Raw genomic sequence first — 16,480 nt, 5'->3', positions numbered from 1 at the left:
CTGACTATAGCATCTCAGGTCACTGCTGAAGTGCCGGTTTGACCTTGGGGCTTGGTGCAGTGGGTGAAAGGATCCATTCAGTCCCTGGCCCAAGAAACTTCTATATGCCAAGGGTGCAGCTATAAAAAAAATAAAAAATAATGGAAATCCTGTGAAATTAGATTGTTATGATGGTTATACAACTACAGATGTGATAAATTCGTTTGAGTAATAAAAAATTAATTAAAATAAATAAATAAATAAAAATAAAAAATAAAAAAGCCTCCTTATATCAAATTAGTGAGTATAGTTCAGAAGGATTAGATTGGAAAGTGTGTGGTAAATGTGAAGAGTCTGCAAACATCATCAATTTGTTTCTATTTTTAATCAACAAATATTAGATAATCAGGCATATTTTTAAAATCAATTTTAAAACTACCCAATTCATTTTTACCAAATTGACATAAGCCTATGATTACATATACTATCAAAACAAAGAACATTAATATGGATAAACAGGGGCAATTCAAAATGGTAAAGGTGTTAAGTGTCCAACAAGACATAAAAATCCTTAATGTGTACATAGCTAATAATAGAGTGTAAAATACGTGAGGAAAAAACTAATAGATCTTCAAAGGGAAATGGATAAATTAGCTGTTATTGTTGGAGACTTCAACACATCTCCATCAATAATTGATAAATCCAGCAGGCAGAAAATCAACTAAGGAGATAGTTGACCTGGCAGCATTACCAACTAACTTGACATAACTGATTGACATTTATAGAACAATTCCTCCAACAACAGCAGAATACACATTCTTCTCGATTTTGCATGGTCAGTTCACCAGGATAATCCTCATTTTGAGCCATAAACACTTCTTAACAAATTTAAAAACATAGAAAATATATATAGTATTTTCACAGAACACAATGGAATTAATACAAAAATCAGTAATAAAATACAACTGAAAAACCCTCAAGTAATTGGAGACTAAACATCATTAAAAAACAAACCATTAAAAACATATGCATCAAAGAAGAAGTCTAAGGAGAAATTAAAATGTATTTTCAAATAAATGAAATTACAACTTAAAATGTGTGCAATGCAGCAGAAGCAGTGCTCAGAGGGAAATGTCTAGCACTAACTGCATATAATACAAAAATAAACACATCGAAAATCTCAGCTTTTATTTCAAGAAACTAATGAAAGAATTTAAGGCAATTTAAGTCTAAATTTAAGACTTTATGTTTAAATTTATATTATATTTAATTTATATTTATGTATATAATATATATTTATATTTAATATATAATTTATATTTAATTTATATTTAATTTAAGAATTTAAGCCTAAATTTAAAAATTTAAGGCAACTTAAGTCTAAAGCAAACAAAAGAGAAATAATAAAAATTAGAGCAGAAACCAGTAAAATTGAAAACAGAAGGCAAAAGAGAAAAATGGAGGAAAACAAGATGATGTGTTAAAAAAATATCAATACAATTTATAAAATTCTAGTTGGGGTAACCAAAAAAAAGAAAAGATACAAATTATTAACATCAGTTAATAAGAAACATCACATCAATACACAGTAGCATTAGCATAAATGTACATAATACAGTAATAAGAGAGAAGTGAGAGTGCAGAAAAAATTAGACATGGTCAATTATCTTTTGACTAACATTATCTCATTTTAATGTCTATGGGGACTGTAGCTATGTCTTCTCTCATTTATGATTCTCTCTCTAATTTTTCTTGGCCAATCTGCCTACAGGTTTATCAATGTTATTAATCTTTTAAAAACTAGCTTCTGGTTTATGGATAGTCCTTATTATGTTTCAGTTTTATTTTTTATTTCTGCTCTTATTTCCTTTATACAGTGTTTTGTGTTTAATTTCATTTTCTTAAAATCTTAGTTAACTGATATGAGAGCATTATTTTTCCTTAAAAGCATTTAGTGATATAAATTTCTCTCTAGGTACCATTTTACCTGCATCCCACAAGTGCTGGTATGTTGTACTTATTTTCATTTGGTTCAAAATATTTTTAATTTCATATAAGTTAGAAGCTTGCTACTGACACACAGTTCTCTGAAAAGTTCTTTATTTTCATCAGTCTTTTGTGGGGAAGAGGTCTTTAAATTATAGAATTTCTGTTGATCTCTAAGTTCACTGGCCTGTTTTTCTATCCTCTCTAATCCACTGTTCAATCCATCCAAAAAAATATTCCATTTCAGCTGTACCTTGTAGATATAGAATTTTCTTTAAGTTATATTTTGTAACTTTCTCTGCGGATGTTCTCTGTCTATATAATCATGCATACGTATCTTTTTAATATATTTATAAAAGATGGTTTAATTGCTTTTAATTCCTTAGCTCTTAATTGCAATGTCTGGTTCACCTAGAGGTTGGTTTCTGTTGATTGTTTTTTAAAACATGGTTCGCATTTTCTTGTTTCTTTACATGCCTAGTGGTTTTTTATTTTTATTTTTTTTGAATGATGTGCTTTTAAAGATTTGGATTTTATGTTCCTCTGAAGAATGATTATTGTTCTAGAGTCAGTTAACATGTCTGGAATCAGACTCCAAACTCTCTTCATTGTATTGGCCAGCAGCTGAAATTTCACTACATTCTCTCAGTTTCTCTTTTTTCACCAGGCCTCCTTCAGCTTCCTCTGAGTATATACAGTTATGTGCTTAGCAAAGGATTCAGGCAGATTTCTGGGGGCTTTTTCACAGTATTTTCTGAAACACATATAAACATATATATTATTTTTTAAATTAATCATTCTTTGCCTTGATTTTTCTCTTGAAATCAACGTTATAAAAGAGTATAATAAAATAACAACAATCTTTGCACTTCTAAACTTTTGTGGTTATGTATGGAAGTTTCTTCTAAGAAATACTTTTATTATGACATAAAGCATAGACCTATTCTCTTTTATCTTTTGGGAGGGTAGAGAGTAAGCTGTGACTAAACTGAGAGAATTTTTGAAAGCAAAGTTAGAGAATTGAGTCAACTAAGAAAAATTTTAAATTATTGGCTTAATCATCAAAACAAGAGGAATAAAACACAAGTCAGTTATACCTATATTGAAAATTCTTTCAGAAATTGAAAACTACAAACTTATTCTTCAACTTACAGGGCCACATTCTTAGTTTCTCCCTTCATTTTCCTAGTTGTATGTGAACTTTATCATCTGATTTTGGACATTTTCTATTTCAATGTTCAATTTTTTTCTGAAGCATTTTATTGGCCTATAATTGTCAGAGAAGTAATTAAAATGTTTTATAAAGGGTTCATCCAGAGTAAATTACATAATAAAGTATCCAGATGAAAGGGATACTGTGAAAACATATAGAGAGAAGAACTTAGAAAGGGTTTGATTGTCAGAAGGACTCAAGTGTGTCATTTAATGTGATAGGTGTAAATAAAATCCAGGAAGTGAAAATTGATTGAGATAAGTGATTTAATATTGTATGTTTTCAGAAAAAAAATTGTATGATGATGAAAAGTGAATTTAATAAATATATATGAAAATTGATAATAAATGAGAATAAAATAAAAGATGCTCTTTGGAATAAGCTTGGAGTAATAAACTCTATTATTCAGATGACAAAATTCTCTACAGCAATAGGTGAGTGAAAATGGAAAGAAGGAACAAATGTTGTATTTCTTTCTATGTTACTTTGTTCCTTAACCTGTGAATTTTTGGACCATGTGTCCAGTTTTTGTTTGTTTTAAGATATTTAAATCAGTTGGGAGTATTATGTTACAGTTTTCTTATAAACTGCTGGGTTTTATGAGCGGAGTTTCATCAGCTTAAATGCTTTTTAAAATTTATTTTATTAAGGTATAGTTGATTTACAATGTTGTGTGGTTTTTTTAATTAAATAGTTGATTTACAATGCTGTGCAAGTATCAGCTTAAATGTTTTGATTCTCATTTTCTGTGTTATTCCTATAGTATCTTCATTAAGTGAAAATACTTTTTGTGGACTGGGATGGTAGGTGCCATGATTCGTTGGATTCCAAGGTCAAGAGTGGCTCCTTCTGTCAATATAATGATAATGCGAGGCAGCATCTTAAATGGATGGATTTTGTAGATAGGAGATCTTTTTTTAGATGTCATTTTGTCTGACACTCCCCACTTCGCATGCCTACACTTGCTGCTTTTTTCCATTCATTGTACAGACTCTAAAGGTGTTTCTTCCTTCCTTGATACATTTCCCAGAAGTGCTGCTTTTCAAGAATGACTTTTAAGTTCCAGAACACACTTTTCAGCCCTTTCCTTCTACCTAGAATCTGATCTGCTGGAACTCTTTGGCAGGATCTTCACAGTTAGTGTGCTTTTCCTGTTTCAGAGGTAGTGCCCAGTTTATCTAAAACCCCCAGAGCACCACAAAAGTTAGTTAGAAATAACTTCCTAGACCCTAGGGGTTATTTTTCTACTTACCAGTAATTTGGAGATTTTGTATTTTCTGATTCTTAGTCAAGCTAAATTTGTGTGAATTGTTTAGAGCCTGGGTGCCCCTAAACAGCTTCATGCAGAGTGCTGCAAAGTAAAAGCCCCTAAACTAATCCCAAATGAGGGATTCCTGACCAGGATGCTACCTACCATAGGTCCAGGCTTAGGCGAGCCTGCCTGTCCTGCGCACAGTCAGTATTCCAAGTCATCTATGCTGATGACTTTGGCGGGCATGGAAGGCAGGGGCTGCTGTAGCAGGTTTTTGTTTGTTTGTCTTTTTTTTTTTTTTTTTTTTTTTGCCTTTTCTAGGGCCGCTCCCGCAGCATATGGAGGTTCCCAGGCTAGGGGTCGAATCGGAGCTGTAGCCACTGGCCTATACCAGAGCCACAGCAACGCAGGATCCGAGCCGCGTCTGCAACCTACACCACGGCTCATGGCAACGCCAGATTCTTAACCCACTGAGCAAGACCAGGGATCGAACCCGCAACCTCATGGTTCCCAGTCGGATTCGCTAACCGCTGAGCCACGACGGGAACTCCTGCTGTAGCAGTTTTTATTTTTCCATGTGATGCCCATGGTCTTTTAGGCTCCGTTAGGAGGTCTGGATGTAAACAACTGCTATTCCCTCACTCTGTATCATCAGTGGTTTGGGTCGCTGCGGAAGTATGTGTTTAATCCCTGGCCTGGCACAGTGGGTTAAAGGATCCTGCATTGCTGCAGCTGTGGCATAGGTTGCAGCTGCAACTTGGATTTAATCCCTGGCCCGGGGAATTTCCATATGCCTTGGGTGCAGCCATAAAAAAAGACGAAAGAAAGGAAGGAAGGGAGGGAGAGATGCAAAGGAGGAAAGAATAAAGGGAGGAAGGAGGAAGGAAGGAATAGCTTATAGCTCTATCAATCTATAATATATTTTATTGATAAAGAGTAATTATAAGGTCTAAAAGGCATTTTCTAATACCAAAGATGGAGTAGTACAGTTACCCAAGAGAATGAGAAAATTTAGATCATTAAAATAATTAACAAAGCAAAAACAGAATGAAACATGGATTAGCCAGATCATTAAAATGATTAACAAAGCAAAAACAGAATGAAACATGGATTAGCCAAGGCCTTCTATGATTGTTTTATCTAAACATCATTTAAACATTTGACACTGCAAAATGCCCTTCACTGCTTTATTTTTTATTAGCTCTTATGATCAGTTAGAGTCTATCTGAAAGTAGCCTTTGGCAGGATATTTGTCTTCGTCACTAAGACGAGAAGCAAGGAATTAAAGATGTAAGTGAAGTTGATATACTGCAAACCTGTTAGGAAGACTTCTGCAAGCAACTTGAAAAGTAGATGACAATTAACTTTTAAAAATTCCCTGCTTTTTGTTTCTATTGATATTTCTTTATATTTCTTACAGCCTTTGTATGTTGTGTATTCACTTTAATTGTATATTTATTTATATTGTATGTTCATTTATATTTCCCCACTCTATTTGTTCTAAAGGTTTATTTCCATAAGGTCACAACCATAAATTATAAATAGATTCTAAAATATAAAAAAGATTCCCAAAGTCTAAGTATTTACAACCAAATGATATGTTTATTAATTCATCTGTTTAATTCTCAGAAAATCAAACAGGTTTTGAGTTTCTAAGTTTTTTATGCTACACTTACAGTTCTTTAACTCTAGACCTTGTCTTCTTTTATCACAAAGGCATTTATCCATTTCTGCTCCAAAAAGCGTTTGAATAACGTGAATCGATAATGGAATAAAGGTGGTCAGATCACAAATCTGGAATGTTGTTGGGATGTGCAAACTTCTTAGCTTTTCTTTCGACCTTCTTCTTCTGAGTTTTTAGCAGACAGGCTTCTCACACATGCAGGAAAAGGATGTGGTACAGTTATCAGTACCAACACTGTGCATATTTGCATACACACATTTCCCCTGGAAATCCGTGCTTGGCTCTGGTAGACTCCTGAGAAATTTAGAAAACACAAGTCACTGACCACTCACTGTGTTCAAATTAAGTAGCACTGTTAAGAAACTTATGTGAAATGTATTATACCTGGTGCTGTCGGGAACTCAAGGGAGTCAAAGCACTCTCTTCTTTTCAAAGAACTCATGTATTTATACATAAAAATGTGATGTGCATATAAGCAATACATGTCTTCACTAAATGTGATGATTATTTATAAATACTTATAAATGGGAAGGATAACTCTTCTATAGAGCAAAAGGGAATGGTCTGGCTGGAAAAGGGTGGCAATAGTGGGAAAGGTAGGATATATGATCTGGGATACACAATTAAGTTCAAATACAGATCAGCATGATAGCAACCACATGCATGTCCAGCTATAGTTGGAGGAGGCATATATTACTTATAAACACATTCTATACAAAAGCTGGCCAAAATTAGTAAAATTTAGAATATGTATACATACATATATATATATATATAGGTTTATGTGTGAGTGTGAGTGTGTATCCTTCAACAACATGGATTTGAACTGTGCAGGTCCACTTGCATGTGGATTTTTTTCAATGGTAAATATTACAGTACTACAGGATCTGTGGCTGGTATAATATGCAGATTTGGAACCGCCTATAAAAGGACTGATTGAAAGTTCTAAGCAGATTTTTCCACTACATGGAGAGGTCATTGCCCCTAACCCCCTGCATTGTTTAAGCATCAACTGTGTATATAATATGCTGGGACACTTCCCTCTGCTCTGATATGTTCACCTTAATTTATACAATCATTTATATAAATGCCATAGGATAGATCCTATCAAATACTCTTATCAAATTTAGTCCTTTACTAAAAATCTAGAATATCTTTATTTATATTGTATGTTCACACACATTTTAAGTCAATGTCAACAAAATTACTTTTCAACAACTCTAGAGCAAAACTGGTTGTTCAGTGCTATCTGGGAAAAAAATGCAAAGCTAGTTTACTGAATTATTAAACGCTTGGTACATTTGTTTTAAAAATGCCAGATAAACTAGAAAACAAATTTGAACTGTGCTGGGAAAATTAAATTGCCAAAATATTTCATGTTATTTCATTCAGTAATTCAACATACCTATTCAGTGTTTTATGTTCCAAACATTATATAAGGTTTGAAGTAGAGGAATACTTTCAAGTCACAAAATTCCAATGATTAAAATGATAAATCATGAAAGTTAGAATAGACAAACAATTTGATGCAATAGTACAAGCAAGTCTGGGAAAATATTCAAGTATATTTACGCATAAAATAGTAACACAAACTGAAATATTTGAGATGTAAAAATAACTTAAGTTATTTGGATATAGAATTTTTAATAGATATTACATTAAAATCAGTGATGAGGAGTTCCCATAGCGGCACAGCAGAAACGAATCTGACTAGGAACCATGAGGTTGTGGGTTCAATCCTTGGCCTTGCTCAGTGGGTTAAGGATTCGGTGTTGCTGTGGCTGTGGTGTAGGCCGGCAGCTGCAGTTCTGATTAGACCCCTACCCTGGGAACCTCCATATGCCGCGGGTGTGGCCCTAAAAGGACAAAAGACAAATAAATAAATAAATAAAAAATAAAATCAGTGATGAAAGAAAAATAATTTAATAGTACTCTGAGAGTTGATTACCTAATTGAAATACACATAGAGAGATATAAAGTATATGTGTATTTGAACACAAATGTACATGCTTCAGCTTTTCTCTCATGTCTCAAAATAAATGTCAAATGAATAAAGACAATCTCATTATACTTGTGTTAACCATTTGTTCACATAATAAAAACAAACATAAAGGACAAATAACTAAAGGAAAAAAACTGGTAAAATCTGCCTGCAAGAGAACTTACAAACTAAATACATAAGGAACTACATCAAAAAATAAAAGGTAAATGGGAGAAAATGGTCAAAAGCATTATTATAGGTTATTAAAAAAACACCCTCACTAAACATTAGAATACATAACCCAAAGGAAAAAACAAAAATAATCAGCTACTGAGATTATCAAAACTTTGAAATATTATCTAAGATTGGCACACAGTGATAAAACAGCTTGAAAATGTTTTTGCCATAGTTGTTTAGTGCAGTTTTTTCTTTGTTTGTTTTTTTTTTGTTTTTGTTTTTGTTTTTTTGCTTTTTAGGGCCATACCGGGGGGCATATGGAGGTTCCCAGGCTAGGGGTCGAACTGGAGCTATAGCTGCCAGCCTACGCCACAGCCACAGCAACACCAGAGCCAAGCCGCGATACACCACAGCTCATGGCAATGCTGGATCCTTAACACACTGAGCGAGGCCAGGGATCAAACCCACGACCTCATGGTTCCTAGTTGGATTCATCTCCACTGAGCCACTTGGAGCCAGTGGGAACTCCAAGTGCAGTGTTTCTAAAGAGCAATTGAAAAACATGTACTTAAAACCGAAAGAAAGAAAGAAAGAAAGAAAGAAAGAAAGAAAGAAAGAAAGAAAGAAAGAAAGAAAGCAAGCAAGCAAGCAAGCAAGCAAGCAAGCTCAAATTATTTGGCTGAAGAATGACAAATCTATACTTCTTCCCAGTAAAAATACCAGAGAGGTCCCCAAATTCATACTATTGATACTCTTCCCTGTAATATATTTCTTATCCGAAATTGTAATCATTCAAATTATCTTACAGTAAGGGTATATTCACACTAATCATTATATCACGAACAAAATAGTATGAAATAACAAAATATGATACGAAATTTAAAAGCATAAAATAAAGACATCTAAATTCTGTGTCTAGCAATCGTCTCTATTTCCTCAATCTCTTTAAACCAAAAACATTGAAAAAGGAATGAGTCAGATTTTGTACTAGAAACTTACAGGCCAAGAGAAGGAAGGGAGCCATCCTTCCACTTCCATTGATTGTCCTCTTCGTGATAAGATAGGCCAAGCCAAGTGTGATTTACTGCAAGTTGCCTCATGATGTTCTACATGGAACCAAAATACACCAAGATATTAATACTATAAATGCATTGGAGATGAAAATATAGAACTTATACCAAAGAATCATAAAGATAAAAAATAATGCAGTCTAAATATGCCTACTGATAAATAAAACACTGAAAAAAATATTTCAATTCTTCAATGTCTGAGTGTTTCTCAAAGCAGGAATTAAATACAAAGAAGAAAAAATATATATATATACATAAAATAAAAAAAATTTTATACTCTAGAGGACACCACACAAAGATATGAATTATTTTATCAGTTATTCAACACTGTGCCTGTTCTTCAAACTTGAGATTAGAGCATTGAACAAAAATGAAAAGCTTCCCATCTTCTGGGATATGTGGGCCAGATAGAAGTAAACAACATACATATAAATGATGTGGTATCTGAGAAGGTGACAAGTGCTATGAAAAACTAGAGCATGGTAAGAATTCTTAAGAGCACAGAGGAGGGGTGTTCCCATCGTGGCTCAGTGGTTAACGAATCCGACTAGGAACCATGAGGTTGCGGGTTTGATCCCTGGCCTTGCTCAGTGGGTTAAGGATCCGGTGTTGCCGTGAGCTGTGGTGTACGTTACAGACGCGGCTTGGATCCCACGTTGCTGTGGCTGTGGTGTAGGCTGGTGGCTACAGCTCCAATTCAACCCCTAGCCTGGGAACCTCCATATGCTGCAGGAGCAGACCTCAAAAGGCAAAAAAACAACAAACAAACAAACAAAAAAAGCACAGAGGAGGTGTCTGAGGGGGCACTGATACACAGGTTGCAATTTTAAGTAGGGTTGTCAGGGCAAGTCTCATGATGAAGGTGATAACAGAATGAATAGTTGAAGGAGGTGAAGTAGTTAGCCATGGTTGCATCAAGAGGAGAACATTACATGTAGAGGGAACAGCAGATGCAAAGGCTATGCAGTGAATGCGTACATGGTGTGTTAAGAAAGCAAGGTGTACAGAGGTGGAGCACCCCAGGGAAAGATGACTAGAAAGTGAAGCAAGAGAGTGTGCCTAAACATGGTTTTACTCAGGTGCCCCTGGACAGCAGACGAACCTTCCCTTCCACTAGTGGCTACTCCCTATTTCTATCCCAAAAGTAAAGAATGAAATACAATCTCACCATCAATCTATGCCTTTCCATATTTAAGAATGTTGCATTCAAAGAGACACAAAGATCAGAACACTCTGCCCAAGAAACCATTTTCAGAGTTTGGTGGTAGCAGTGGTTTCTGTATTGTACCCAGTGACTCAGGGAAGGTCCACACCTGTCTCCTAGGAAAGAAAATATTTATAACTCAGAGCCCACAGAACTTCACAGACAAGGCCTTGTGTCGTTAAATCTTTTCTCCCTTAAAAGAATGAAGCTATTATTAAACATGACCATCATCTCAGAATTTTCTCACATCCAAATTACCTTGTTTGGCATTTAGTTCTCGTAAAGCCTCGGTGAGATACTCATTCTGGTTTAGGATCCACTCTAGGATTTCTATATAGGATAGAGAGACTTAACATTAGATAAGAATACACATTACACCGGATATTTTACTGTTGCAAGAGTTGTAATAATAATAATTAGTGATAACTATCAAGTGGCAAAAGGTACAAATAATTTTAGTCCAGTTCCCTCCCCTAGTTAATCAGTTTCATCTCTGGCAGAAGTAATCGGCTGCTTAGAAACCAGCCTTTTAAAATGCATAGCTTAGTAATTAGAGTCAGCCATACCGTATTATAAACTCAAAGTTGTTGAGACACTAGATTTTAATTGTTGTCAACACAAAAAAGAAATGATTATGCGACATGATAAAGGTTATATGTCAATCATATCTCAATTTTTAAAAACGAGTTCTTTTAACATAATGACTCACTCTCAGTTCATTTAATTTTTCAATATAAGTTCAATAGCTCAAAAAAAATAACATTTTAAGCAAGACCTTTGTAAAATATGTATTTATTATACCATAGACTATTTTTATATTATAATTCAATGAACATAAAAGAAGCTTGTGGAGTTCCTGTCGCAGCTCAGTGACAATGAACCCAACTATTATCCATGAGGATGCAGGTTCAATCCCTGGCCTCCCTCAGTGGGTTAAGGATCCAGTGTTGCCGTGAGCTGTGATGTAGGTTCCCTAGCCTGGCAACTTCCATTGCCATGGGTGCAGCCTTTAAATGACCGAAAAAAAAAAAGAAGCTTTATAATGCCATAGTATCATAAACACCTCTCCTTAGGAGGCACTTAGAAACTATGAAAACACCATTGCTTTAGGATATTTGAGTTCTTCCATTTTTATGCTCCCTGAACACCTTGCACATACCTCTACTGCACACCTGAAAGTCTGGGGGTTTTTTTTGGTTTATATGTTTTCTCTAAGCCTCCCAAGGGCAGGATTCATATGGTATTTATCATTGATCACCTGCCAAGTGGCTAGCCTCTGGTGTGCATTGAGCAAATATGATTGATTGAGTGAATTAATGAATTACTATAAAACACTCAAGAGGTTGTATTGGGTAAATGTGAGACTCACTCAGTTTCAGAAGGTATATGAAGAACTAAAAGAGTCAAAAGCCATAAAAGCCACCGTGCTGCCATACTGGCTCCTGTTGCATTTGGCAACCAACCATTTTATAGCTACAACAAGAGAAACAATCTAGCATTCTGTAAAGATACTTCATTCTAGCTCTAATATTACCTTTATTTTGGTCAAGAGCTTTCTGGACCTGAAGAAAGTTTTCATCTTTGTTTTGGAAAGACTCATTCCATTGGTTAAAGCTCTTCATCTTACTCTGTGATTCCTGAACACTTTGAAAGTCTAGAACAAGAATTCCAGATATGTATAAAACATATGCTCAGTTATGAGACAGTGGGATCTTAGATTGCAAAGCTTAATTTTTATAGTGTATCCTTAATAAAACTCCCCATAAATGTTTTCAAAAGCTATCAAAAGATATTTGGATAAGTATGTTTTCATTTCTCTACTATTATTTCTAAAGTCTAGGCCTAAATCTAAAATATCATCCTAATGCCTTATAAGACAGAACGTGTGTTTATAGTAACAGGACAGTGGTTTAATTGAATTAAAACAGACGACAACAACAACAAAAATGAAGTCTTAGATCTTTTGGCATCAAGACTTGCTATGATGTATGGAGTTCCCGTGGTGGCGCAGTGGTTAACGAATCCGACTAGGAACCATGAGGTTGCGGGTTCGGTCCCTGCCCTTGCTCAGTGGGTTAACGATCCGGCGTTGCCGTGAGCTGTGGTGTAGGTTGCAGACGCAGCTCGGATCCTGTGTTGCTGTGGCTCTGGCGTAGGCCGGCAGCTACAGCTCTGATTTGACCCCTAGCCTGGGAACCTCCATTTGCCTCGGGAGCGGCCCAAGAAATAGCAAAAAGACAAAACCCAAACAAACAAACAAAAAAGACTTGCTATGATGTATGGAATTTCACCTCCTAATCAAATTTTAGAATGCTGAATTCCAAACTAACCTCATCAATAAGAAAGTACTATTTTTAAACAACTGGTTGAGAATAACTTTTAATAATTATCATAACATTCTCTTGATCTAATTTAGGATGCTGCAGGAATGAGCAGTTTGAACAAGCTGTAAAAGAGGTTACTTTTTATTTTCAACGTGAAGAGAGTTACAAATTCATCTAGTTTACTATCATAGTAAGTCGTAATTTTCAAAATAATAATAATCAATCATTAATATCAATGTCTTCTGCAGTCATTTCAATAATATACCCTCCTCGGGGGGGATGTTATTGAGAGCTCACCAGGTTAAATTCCTTCATGGAGTAAAAAGTTGTGATACTTTCAAATCATTCTTTTCCTGTCCTCTATTCAGTATGGCAAGAAAACATTTATCAAAAGCTATCATCTGGAAATGGTTTAATGAAATATGATAATCTGATAAATAATCTATTATTTTCTCCCAATTAATCAACTTACACTGATAACCAAAGAATCCACATAACATCAAAAGCAGCAGGCTGAAGATTCCCAGGATCACAGGAATTATTCCATACAGAGAAAAGGGAAAACGAGAAGCTAAGAAACAGAGTGAATAAAAATCAGAGATAAGGTAAGCTCCTGTTATTTGAAAGGGTAATATCATTATTTTCCTTTTATTATTGTTTTTAAAAATGTCCTAAATATTCTGAATAATAATGCCCAATATGTGAATTACTATTAACTATCAAGCTAAATAAGGGGGAAAAACTATTTTAGAGGATGGTAGAAAAGAATTAAATAGCAAATCTGACTTCTATCCTGAAAAGCCCGCTTACAAGGGCAGCCTTGGCTGAGACCTGGCAACTTAGACGTTAGCAGGGCTTCCCACAACCATGGGTTGATAAGCATAGCTCACAGTACCTAAACTGTTAGTGCTACCAATATCATGTGCTGAAACTTTGCTTTCCTTTCAGAAGTCTGGAGTTTCGTGACATGCCAGGCAGACGCTGCCTATGTGATTAAGTCTCAAATACATGCCCTGAATACTGATTCCCTAATGAGTTTCCATGGTTAGCGACATTTAACACATTGTCACAACTTGCTACAGGGGAATTCCTGTGATCTGTGTGAGTCTCCCAGACGAGGACCTTAGAAGCTTGAGCCTGGTCTCTCCCATGCTTCACTCCATGTGCCTTTTCCCTTTACTGATTATGCTCATTAACCTTTCATTGTCCTAAATCTTAGCTACAAATACAACTGTATATTGTCCTGTGAGTTCTCCTAGTGAGTCATGAAACCTGAGTGTGTCTTTGAGAACTTCTAGCATAGGTGAAAATTTTACATATAGGTATTATTAAATATCCTGAAGGACCAGGCACAAGGTTTTAGTTCAGATTACTTGATCCTCATCAATACGATCAAATGGAGAAATACTTAATGATTTTAAATCTGTGCTATTGTTAAGACAGAACTCTTTATTTGAACTCGATGACTACTAGTATATTCCCCTCAATTCCCCTCATAAAGAATTACAGTAAATCTTTGTGAATGTTTTAGCTGACAATATTTGGTTTAGATCAAACGACATTTATAACGTATTCAGTTTCACAAGAATAATATGCTATAGCCTCACATTGTAGAAACTGAACTTGCAGAGATTACTGTTGATATTCTTTTACTGGTAGATGTATTCCCCGCCAAAACAGATTTATTATGTTTTGGCAGAACTGCACTTCTGAAACAAAGTGAAAAGTTGCCATCAAAGAGAATGGTTATATTCATAGCTGACAGCCTAATAATTTCTCTAACGTTCTGAATAATATTAAGCTGGTAGTTATCAACCAGAGGAAGGGTTGTCCTCTAGGAGGACATTTGTAAATGTCTGGAGACCTTCTTGGTGTCACGACTGAAGGGTGAATGGTGCTGGTGTCTAGTGTGCAGAAGCTAAGAACGGTGCCAAATAGCCTGAAATCACTGGAGAGTCCCCCACAATAAAGAGTTATCTAGCCCAAAATGTCATTAGTGCCTAGGTGGAGAAGTTCTGCTCTGTTAAACTATGTTTAAAGTTAATTATGGTCAAAGGGAGGCGTGTGATCCTGTGGGACTGACATATGCACACTGTGTATATGGAAGGACTGGCCAACAGGGACCTGCTCTACAGCATCGGGAACTATATCCAATATTCTGTAATCATCTATGTGGGAAAAGAATCGGAAAAAAGAATGGATGTGTGTATACGTATAATAGAATCCCTTTGTTGTACAGCAGAAATTATCACAATATTGTAAGTGTATTGTATGTGTGTATACGTATAATAGAACCCCTTTGTTGTACAGCAGAAATTATCACAATATTGTAAGTCAACTATACTTCAATAAAACAGCAAAAAAAAGGAGGCATCGTGTAATAGGGTTCTACCTTTCTTTGTCTTTTCTACAAGTTTGTTGATTTTTAACCTTGATCATGTTGAAGTCTCTCAGTTTTATGTGAGGAAACAAGTCTAAATTTGGACAAATGGCTTCTTCTATCTTTAAATAGTCTCCTTCAGATGTGAACATTTCAAACCTCTCTGTCAGAAAATAGGCTTTTGTTTGACTTCCATGTATGTTTTCAAAATTTTCTTGTCTTTACATTGTCTCTAAATTTGAAAATTTCCACATGGTAATAACTAGAGAAACATAAAATGAGAGGAAGAAGTACCTTATGATAACAAAGAGAGAGAAAATGAATAAAACCTGGAATTCCACTTTACCATCCACGTTGGTGTGTTCAGGAATTGGGCGCCATTCATCCTCAGGAGGAGGAGGGGGGAGGGCAAGAGATGGTTCCAGGTCCGCAATAGGGATGGTCTCTGTCTGCTCTGTGTCTTCTTTTAGCATAGAATACACAGAATCACTTTACAACTTTGTAAAGCAAATGAGGCTAGAACGTAAGAGCTTCATTACTCTTGTCAAAAATCACTAGAAACACAACCATAAGTAGTAGTAAAATCAAAGATACACAAACCACATTTCCACTCAACAGCCCATCCAGCTATCCTAAAACAGTTTAAACTGGTGGATTTCACTTGGGGTCTAGCCAAGAAACAGATAATTATCTCAGTTAAATAAACTGAAAAACACGCTTGGAAAATATGGGAAAAAAAAAAACAAGATGTTTCATGCCCCCACTATAATCATAACTAGCAGTTATGATAGACAAAAATAACACAAATTTTCTTTTCAGTAAAATAGCATAGGACATTTAGATTTTAAAAATAAATACCTGGATGTTGTTCACAGTCTGAAGAATTTGACATTATGGAGCTTTTTAGATGATTTCTTTATCCCAGTGGTGAAGAAGAGCTTCAAAGATGTTGGCAGGTGAATGAAGAGTTATTTCTGCCACTAGCTTCCTAGAGCTGATGAGAAGTCCGGACTTAGCCCCAGGGGAGACAGCTACTTAGAGTTGTATGATACTAACTTAATTTGGTAAAAACCACAGAGGAAATGTCAATCGATAACTGGATATATTTCTAATACACAAAAATAAACTTGTCCCTGCTTAATCAAACGATGCATAACAAGCCTTTTAAATGCCATCTGGTTGGTACAGGTAATATGCCATCACTCTGGAAATAAATTAGGAAAAGCCAGT

The 16,480-nt window shown here is 35.2% G+C and overlaps 1 protein-coding gene across 1 annotated transcript; it reads right to left on the bottom strand.

The window, feature by feature from the left end:
- Positions 1-6,101: 6,101 nt before the first annotated feature.
- LOC125131803 (killer cell lectin-like receptor 8) lies at positions 6,102-16,271 on the bottom strand. Its single transcript, XM_047788566.1, has 8 exons — positions 16,109-16,271; positions 15,597-15,713; positions 13,343-13,441; positions 12,081-12,200; positions 10,805-10,876; positions 10,511-10,662; positions 9,272-9,378; positions 6,102-6,408 (listed from the first exon to the last, which is right to left on the bottom strand). Exons 1-8 carry the CDS (start codon positions 16,140-16,142, stop codon positions 6,288-6,290), a joined length of 822 nt encoding a protein of 273 aa, XP_047644522.1. The 5' UTR covers positions 16,143-16,271; the 3' UTR covers positions 6,102-6,287.
- Positions 16,272-16,480: the final 209 nt, after the last annotated feature.

This window comes from Phacochoerus africanus, chromosome 7 (genome assembly GCF_016906955.1).
Source record: "Phacochoerus africanus isolate WHEZ1 chromosome 7, ROS_Pafr_v1, whole genome shotgun sequence".
Taxonomy (NCBI): Eukaryota; Metazoa; Chordata; class Mammalia; order Artiodactyla; family Suidae; genus Phacochoerus; species Phacochoerus africanus.
This window is presented reverse-complemented; position numbering and strand designations above follow the sequence as displayed.